Genomic DNA, 9,772 nt, shown 5'->3' on the forward strand with positions numbered 1-9,772 from the left:
AGATGAAGATAAAAGAGAAACTGATTTTCTCTTTGATTTAATTAGGGTATATATATTAAGGACCTTAATTAGGATAGTTAATTAGTGAAACTGATTTTCAATTAGTGAAGGGTAAAATAGTATATTCATATTGCGATATTTACACCCCTGAAAATTTTGGGGGGCAAACAAAATTCCATGACCCCCAATTGGAAGTGATGGCTCCCGATTAAACTAGGTTGTTTTTCCTTTTCTATTTTTTTTATAAGAAGAATTGATAGAGTTCGCATCCTTCTCTAAATCTTCCAGTAAGAAGATTAGAAGAGAGTATCGTTCAAAATCAGGGATGAGCCTAGCAAAGGGCTAAACAAGGCTACAGCCCGTCCCTAATTTTTGGCCCAAAATCCTTTGGTATAAGAAAATCTGTTGAAATTAGTATTTAGCCCTCCGTATATTTATCCAGGCATCTTTAAGGGCGACCCCAAAAGAATTAGGGATGATTTTTTTGTTCCCAACCCATAGACAAGGTTAAGGGATGTCCAAAAGGATAGTAAAATACGTTAATGCCCTTCAATAATCGAAAGTTATTTTGTGTCCGATTATTAATACTAAATCGGGAGTTAAGTAACAGAAAGATGCTACAGATTGATATGAAATTCGTGCTATATGCGTATTTGGGGCTACTATTAATCGGAAGTTAATAATAGATTCATATACTAGGCGATTATAGGCTCAACCAAAAAAAAAAAAACATTTTTTGTAAAATCTCATTTTGGGGCTACTCTGTATTCCGTAGGTATATGAACTATTTTGACTACCGAATATGGTTGAATATTTGCAAAGAGAGCCACCGTATAATCGGAAGTCAGGATTTTACCTCATTTACTACCGATTATAGGCTCAACCAAAATTCAAAAAATAGATGATTTTGGCAAAATCTCATTTTGTGGCTACTCTAAATTTGGTAGTTATATGAACTATCCTGACTACCGATTATGGTAGGATATTTGCAAAGAGAGTTACTGTATATTCGGAAGTCAGGATAACTTCATTTACTACCGATTATTGGCTCAACCAAAATTGAAAAAATTGAGAATTTTTTCAAAATCTCATTTTAGGGCTACTCTATATTCGGTAGTTTTATGAACTATCTTGACTACCGATTATGGTAGGATATTTGCAAAGAGAGCCGCTGTATAATCGGAAGTCAGGATAACTTCATTTACTACCGATTATAGGCTAAACCAAAATTCAAAAAATTGAGATTTTTTGCAAAATCTCATTTTGGGCCTACTCTATATTCGGTAATTTTATGAACTATCTTGACTACCGATTATGGTAGGATATTTGCAAAGAGAGCCATTGTATAATCGGAAGTCAGGATAACTTCATTTACTACCGATTATAGGCTCCACCAAAATTCAAAAAATTGAGAATTTTTGCAAAATCTGATTTTGGGGCTACCCTATATTAGGTAGTTATGAACTATCTTGACTACCGATTATGCTAGGATATTTGCAAAGAGAGCAACTACATAACCGGAAGTCATGGTAACTTCATTTACTACCGATTATAGGCTCAACCAAAATTCAAAAAGATTGAGAATTTTTGCAAAATCTCATTTTGGGGCTACTCTATATTCGGTAATTATGAACTATCTTGACTACAGATTATGTTAGGATTTCGGTAAAGAGGTATACTATATAATTGGAAGTCAGGATACCTTCATTTACTACCGATTATAGCTTCAACCAAAATTCAATTTATAGAGAGTTTTTGCAAAATCTCATTTTGGGGCTACTCTATATTCGGGAGTTAAATAACCTAAATTCATTACTGATTATGGTAGCATTTTATCCAAAGGTCTACTTTAATCGGGAGTCAAGATAACTTTATTTGCTACCTATTATAGGATAATCAAAATTCAAAAGATAGAGGATTTTATTTTGGGGATATTTTTTATTCGGAAGTTGTATAAACTAAATTTACTCCCGATTATGGATTAGCTTCACGATTGTAAAGTTATCAACCGATTGTAAAGGGTAGTTTGACCATTAAAAAAATGGGATAAAACGGATGGCTACATTTTATATTTGGGTGACCTTTTTTGTCTTTTTTATCGCCTCTAATTCTTTTGGGGTCGCCCCTAAATATGACAGGATATTTATGATCAAACAATTTAGTTTTAGCCTAATTAACTTTCATCCCATGATCTTTTTCATTGAACCATAAATTTTTATATTTTTATATTTTTCATCTATGAACCATAAATTTATGTAGGAAATATCATTTGGTCCTAATAATAATATATTAGAGTTAGTTAGGTCCAGTTTGGTCCTTTTTAAAAATATATATTGTTGTTTATCCCTAAATGTTATTGTTTGGTCCTAAGGTGGACAATACCCACAAGGATGACGTCATCAATGATGTAATTATCTTTTAATAGTGGCAGAAATGCCCTTTTTTAAAAAAAAATCCGCTTGCATAGTTGGTTCATATCGAATAATAGGAGTTTCGTGTCGCGCGTTCGAATCCCACCTTATGCATATTTTTCCGCACAACATCTAATTGACACGCTGAGTGGAGCAGCAGCGGCAGTTGCTGGTGAGTTGTTGGCTTCGATTACAGGGGTTGTCAACCTTTGGTTGGCAGGGAATTGTCCTAATGTTTTAGGCGAATATATTGCTAGCGCACCTCTTACACCATTGCTCAAACCCGGGGGATGCCTCGGACCTATTGCGGTTGGTACCATTTGGCGTCGATTAGTCTCTAAGGTTGTTGCATTTTCCGTCGGTAAAGATGTGGCCTCTTATTTAGGGGATCATCAATTTGGTGTTGGTGTGCCGGGTGGAGGTGAGAGTATTTTACATGCTGTAAATGGGTTGATGGAGTGGAAAGGTCATTCAGATAAGATGTCAATGTTGCTTTTGACTTCTCTAACGCGTTCAACATGGTGTGTAGATATCATCTTATGAGGGAGGTTCGGCTGCATTGTCCAGGTATTTCTTGATGGGTTAAATTTTGTTATGCCAAGCCCGCTAAACTTTATTATGACCAATACATTTTGTCTTCTGCACTGGGTGTTCAACAAGGAGATCCTCTCGGACCCCTTTTATTTGCTCTGACACTTCACCAGCTTGTGAAGTCTATTGCTTCTCGGTGTAAGTTAATTTACACGCCTTGTACCTTGATGATGGTACTATCATTGGTGATACGCTTGAGGTTTCCAAAGCTTTGAGTATTATAGAATCAGATGGGCTAAGCAGGGGCTTACATCTTAATATTAAGAAAACTGAAGTGTTTTGGCCCTCAGTTGATCCATGAAGCTATGATGAAGGCGTTTTTCCCTATGATATTGGTAGGCCCAGTAATGGTGTTAAGATTTTGGGGGGACTTGTGAGTCTGGACTTGAATTTCATGAGTGACATGGTGTTGAGCAGGGTGAACAAGACTATTCATCTTATGTCAGCTATTAAAAAACTCAAGGATCCTCAAAGTGAGATGCTTTTACTTCGCAACTGCACCAGTGTGTCCAGATTATATTTTGCAATGCGAACTACCAATCCTGCTGCTTTACAACAAGCGTCGGACTTATTCGAATTTACTCAAGTATTTGAGTCTTTTAATCACGGGTGATGGAGATGGTTTCGGATCTTTGCAACAAAGACTAGCTACCTTGTCAATCAAAGATGGTGTCCTTGGTATTTACACTATGGCGGACACTCATACTTATTGTTTTCTTGCTTCTCAGATTCAGACTACTTCGGTGCGAAAGGTAATACTTGGTAGTTTATTCTCTACAGATAATGGTTCTGCTTATCAGTCAGCTCTTCAGAACTTCATTCATGTATGTGGTGTGCCTTCTTCTTACTGCGTCGATGATTCTGCCCCCCCCCCCCTTTTCTATGCACTCCTTGCCATTCACTTATTTTGATAAAGTTAAGAAGCAAATTCCTGTCCGATTTTCATTATCTGCAAGAGATTCTGTATTGTGGCAATGTAACCGGGTTAAACATGCATAATATTATCTTTTTGATGTTCCCATCAGTGGGCTAGATCAGTGCCTTGTACCCAGACAGTTTAGCGTTGTTGTTTGCTATCGGCTTGGTATCCCCTTGTTTGATGAAGATGATGTGTGCTCTTGTTGTAATAAACCTATGGATATTTTTGGTGATTATGCACTCCATTGTGCTAAAGACGTGGGTCTCAAGTTCCTCCATCACCTGGTTCGTGATGTGATTGCGAATATTTGTTACAAAGATGGTGTGCCTGCACGTAAAGAGGTTTCTTTGGCCTTTTTCGGAGAGTAACAAGAATTTACGTCCAGCAGACATCCTCGTCCTTAACTGGGAAAACGACCAAGATGTTTGCATGGATGTCACAGGTGTCTCGCCCTTTACAGGCGAGGGGGTTTGTTCTTTCATCCCAGTTCAAAGCCATTTCGAAAGCAATTACGCGTAACTGTTCCAAATATTTTGCTGAATATACTTCTAACGGGTATGGTTCGATCATTTTAGCTTTCACCACCTTGGGGGAGCTTGGCGAAGAACTGATTTGTATTTTTTAAGCGTTTAAAGAACTGTTTAGTTAATAATGATGCTGGTAGTGGTTTAGGCAGTTTTATTTTTCATAGGTTGGGAGTTGTTATTCAAAAAGGTGTTGGTGCCCAGCTTATCGCTCGCTTACCAACCAAAGGTTTGTATGATTCTTAATAAGACCTCTATATTTTGATTTATAGAAATTAAATACAATTTTTACTCTAAAAAATAAATAAAAAAAAAACTTAAAACTCAAATATCTTTTGAACCACATCTCCAAAAATGATAAATTTTATATATTCGGAAATTCCTCGACGAGAGCTTTCCAACGAGTATCATTGTTGCTATGTTTTGGAGATTTTAATTTTTACCTTATCCTTAGACTAAAAAATAACAATAAACGAACTATATACGAGTTCATTATACAAAATGAACTATCATAGTAGCTAGTTCATTCTACAAAATGAACTGTCATGATTAAGTAACATACGAGTTCATTCTACAAAATGAATTGGCATAATGAACTATTATTACGAGTTCATTCTACGATATAAAATACCATTAGGAGTTCATTCTACAGTATGAACACTTATCACGAGTTCATTTTACAACATGTACTATCATTTACGAGTTCATCTTATAATATGAGCTATCATAATGAACACTTATTACTAGTTCATTGTACAATATGAATTACTTTACTTGATTATCATTACGAGTTCATTTTACGATATGAATTATTAATCCTACAATTTGAACAACCATTATAAGTTCATTCGAAAACAAGAACATCTATCATGAGTTCATTCTACAATGTGAACTATAATAATGAACTACTATTGTGTCTTCATAATGAAGTATTTTTATGAGTTCATTCTACAAAAGAAATTGCTAGCATATACGAGTTCATTCTACGAAATGAACTTCTACTATACCGAAAAAGTTAAAATTTTGAAACATAGTATAATAAGTACTCATTGTGTAGATCTCGACGAGACTTTTCCGAATATATAAATTTTTTTAATTTTTGACTTATATTTTGAGAAATATTTCATTTTAAAGTTTTTTTATTCATTAATGTTAAGAAGAGAGAGAGAAAAACGAAGAAAAAAAAAGCACATCGGAAAGAGAAAATAAGAGAGAGAAAGGGTATTTTAGATACTTTAATATTTTTTGAATAAATAAAGACCAAATAGAACTCCCATTTTATTGGTGGACCAAATTAATTTGGGACCACATAAAATATGACCAAACGATTATTTTCCCTAAATTTATTCATCCAATCACCTTTTGTTTTCAATTTTGTTCATTTAAATATTTATCCGTCTATCTAAATAATATTTTAAGAGCAGATCTTGGTTAAATACTATTTATGTAATTTGTTCTAAAAAAGTTGTCGCAGCCTTCGACCACATTGGTAACCGGTGATACTCCAGCTCTACCTTAGGAAGTTTACTGAGTCTATCCCTGTTCAAAATTAACTAGATTATGTGTCAGCACAAGCATTTGGTCCTCGCTTGACAGACTTGCATATCCCGTAGTATTTATTAAACCTTACCTGGAAGGACTACCTTGGATTACATCGTCGCAACAGAAGTAATCTTGCTATCAGTTTTCGGATGGAGCTTTTGTATCCTTTCGGAAATTCCCAACTCCACTGTCTCCAGAGCAGCTAGCGCGTCTCAACTTGTTCTCTTCTGCAGCTCTTGTTATTTTCCCTTATGTGCTACAAGTGAACCTGTATCATTCCTCAGTTAATTCAGTACCGACAATAATTGATTCCGAGTTACCATTAAATGAAGCATCAATTTTGATTTTTTTTCATAATGAGTATTTGGCAGTTTCCATTTTTCTTTTTTTTTTGCAGTGATTAGCGTTTGATATCTAAACTTCCAGAGATAGAAAGCCCTCCCAAATTCAAGGTTGGAGTAGGCTAGAGTCTGTAACGGCTTAATACAGTGTGTTTCAATCTGGACTAGGTCCCGGGGTTTTTCTGCATTTGCGGTTTCCTCGTTAACAAAATTCTGATGTATGTGTTATTTCTATTTCCGCATTATATTTGTGTATATAAGTGTTCATGAGAGGGTGTATGTTTAAGGAATTGAAAAAACTTCGTACCATAGCTATAAGTTGTTGGTGAGTGGTGTCCCAGAAAACTTTAAAGAACTTTCTGGTGTATCCGTTCGGTCTCGGAGCGCTTTCCAAATTAATGGAAAACAAAGATTGTTTGATTTGTTTCACCGTAACTTCTGCATAAAGACTGTCACATTGTGCCGATGTCAGTATTGGAGTGATTTCCTCAAAGAGGGTTTCATTTATCGTTGTATTTGGGGAAGTTTATTGGGTAGTGAAATGGTCCAGGATTATCTGGATGACCCGGTCTTTATCACTGACCCAGTTGTTTTGATGATCTTGTAATTGTTTTATGTTGTTACGGCTTCGGTGGATGGTTGTCGTTGTATGGAAGAAAGTCGTATTATTGTCCCCCGATTGGAGCTATTGAATTCTGGATCTTTGTTGTCAGTATGTTGCGTGGCATTGGAGTAATGTAAGGTGGACTGCGTAAATCTTTGTCGCGTTGTACCCAGAAATTTAGTTCATCTCCAGTGTGATTAGCGCACTGATGTTGAGCCCTTTGAATTTCCGCCGTTGATTTTCTAATTAATGTTGGAAGGTGACCAAAAGTGTTCTTGTTCCATTCAATTAGAGTTTGTCCCATTGTGATTAATCTTAGTTGAAGGTCTAGAGCAGAGTCTGAGTCACTTTTTCGCGTCCATGCTGCTTCGATAATCTGGTTGAGTTGTGGATGTGTTAGCCAAATATACTCAAACTTGTAATTTGTTGTCCTTACCAATCGATTGCCTTGGTGTGCAGCAGGATGGGAGCATGATCTGAAGCAATCCTTGGAAGGTGAGTAACTCCTTCATGGGGATTTGCTATTCACCAATGTTGGGTTGCAATTTTCCTATCAAGTCGTTCCATTATATTGTCTTGACCCTGTTGGTTGTTTGTCCAGGTGATGGGTCCCCTCGAAATCCTAAATCTATAAAACCCATTTGATCAATCATCATTAGAAATTGTTGGGTTTGACTATATATGATCTGTCTTTCTCCCTTTTTTTTTCCTGATTGATCCATTATGTCATTAATCACTTGGAAGAGAACAAGAAAACCAAAGGAAGAAGGCGGTTTAGGTTTTCGCGATATGAAAACTTTTAACAGGGCTTTATTGGGGGAAGCTAAGTACTGATAAAACTAGTATCATGGCAAAATCTTTTCAAGAAAAATACTTCCCAACTGGAGATATTTTTGAAGCAAAACAAAAATACAACTCCACATGGTCTTGGAGAAGTATTAGTTCTGAGGTCGGATTTATACAGAGATACAGTTGTTGGAATGTTGGAGATGGTAAGGATATTCTAATATGGAAGCACAGATGGATTCCGGAACTTCAAGATCCCCCAAAACCTAAGCATGGCTGTTTGATCCATGACCAGTTTATCTATGTGAACCAGCTATTTCTGCGGAATACTTCTTCATGGGATATATATCTTCTTCATACCCTTTTCGATACTAATATTGTCAGTTTCATCACCAGTCTCTCAATACACTTGAGCCAAGTTGATAATCTTATATGGCTGCTCGAGAAGAACGAGAACTTCACTGTCAAGTCTTGTTACAGGAAGATGTATGAAGAAACTCATCCGTACCAATCTGTGGGCCCCAGAATGCAAAATATATACAAAAGGTTGTGGAAGCTACCAACTCTTCCTAGGGTTTGCCAGTTTCTATGGAAAGCTACTTCAAATCTTTTAGCAACAAGAGAAGCTTTGGGTCATCCCATTGTTGGCTCAGACGATTCGTGCCCTTTTTGTGGACAACACCAAGAAACTGCTTCTCATGTTTAATGAACTGTTATATCTCCAGAGCAGTCTGGTTTGCTACCACTGGTTCGACGACTGGAAACCATAAAAACTTTGCAGAATGGGTTTGCAGCTGTTTGATAGTTTGGAATCTCATCAAATTACTGAACAGGAATTAGTTAAACGTGCCATTGTTGCTTGGAGTCTCTGGTCATCCAGGTGTGATAAGGTTTTTCAACAAAAAGAGCCAAATCTTTAGAAGATCGTTACCTCCTGTAAATTGTCTTTTGAAGATCATGCTCAATCCCAGTCCCTAACTCAGAAAAAAACGAATAGAGTGAACAGAATCAATGTTCATTGGATTCTCCCTGTCATTGACTGTTTTACAATTAACTGTGATGGTTCTTTTCAATCTGCAGATAATTAGGGTGGTATAGGACTAATTGTGCGTAATTTTGCAGGAATTCAACAATCAGCAAAATGCATCCACTTAAAGAAAGTCAGAAACGCGGAGCAAGCTGAAACCATGGGACTTTTGGAGGCAGTGAAATGGGCAAAGGAGCAGAATCTGGTTAGAGTGGTCTTTGAGCTTGACGCGAAACTGGTAGTGGATGCAGTCAATAAGGCACAAGGTGATGTGGATTGGATATTGAGCAACTTAATCAAAGATATCAAACAGTTTTTTATTTCGTTTAATTCTTGGAAACTTAGTTATGTTCCAAAAGAAAGGAACAAAGTAGTAGATATTCTTTCAAAACTTGCTAGAGTTGATGGTGTCACCCATACTTGGGGTTCAGTTCCACCAGATGAAATCAGACATTAATTAGCTGAAGATGCTAAGAATGTAGCTATGTATTTTATTTCTTAATAAAACCTTCTTCTTTTTTTGTTGAGGTGTTGATATTAGGAAATATTATTGGGAAATCTTGCCAAAAATCCGTTCTTGCATTCGTATTGGAGGACCGTATATACCTGTGCAGAGTCATGGTTGTGGGGAGGTGGAGGTTTGATAAGGACGTGGATGTAACTTTGGGACTGGAATAATATTTGAATGTTTAGATTGTTCCACATGTGACAGATTCCTCCTCGTCGACCCACCTTAGGAACATAGGTTAGTTTTTGAAACTGAAGAGACTGAACAAGACTTGACATATGATTTTTATTAGCTAAAGTTTCAGATAGAGATAAAATATCGGGTTTATGTAATGATACTAGTCCTTTTAGATGTTGTATCGTAGGTTGATTGTTGATGTCTTGGCAATTCCAGGATAGGAAGTTCATGTTGTTGTTTAAGTAATTTTGGGGTGTGGGAAAAGGATTATTTTATATAATTTAGGTGGATTTTTAGGAGAGTTGTGATAAAAGTATATTAAAACAATAGTGCCCAGTAAAT

General features: G+C 36.3%; 1 protein-coding gene across 1 annotated transcript; it reads left to right on the forward strand.

Moving 5' to 3' along the window:
* Positions 1-7,779: 7,779 nt before the first annotated feature.
* On the forward strand, positions 7,780-8,424 carry LOC113278757. The gene has a single exon (XM_026527513.1). It carries the CDS (start codon positions 7,780-7,782, stop codon positions 8,422-8,424), a length of 645 nt encoding a protein of 214 aa, XP_026383298.1.
* The last annotated feature ends 1,348 nt before the right edge of the window (positions 8,425-9,772 follow it).

Source organism: Papaver somniferum, chromosome 5 (genome assembly GCF_003573695.1).
Source record: "Papaver somniferum cultivar HN1 chromosome 5, ASM357369v1, whole genome shotgun sequence".
Classification (NCBI taxonomy): Eukaryota; Viridiplantae; Streptophyta; class Magnoliopsida; order Ranunculales; family Papaveraceae; genus Papaver; species Papaver somniferum.

Excerpts from the sequence above, each read along its gene's own strand:
- LOC113278757 (XM_026527513.1), top strand. The coding sequence starts at position 7,780 with ATGGCAAAATCTTTTCAAGAAAAATACTTCCCAACTGGAGATATTTTT.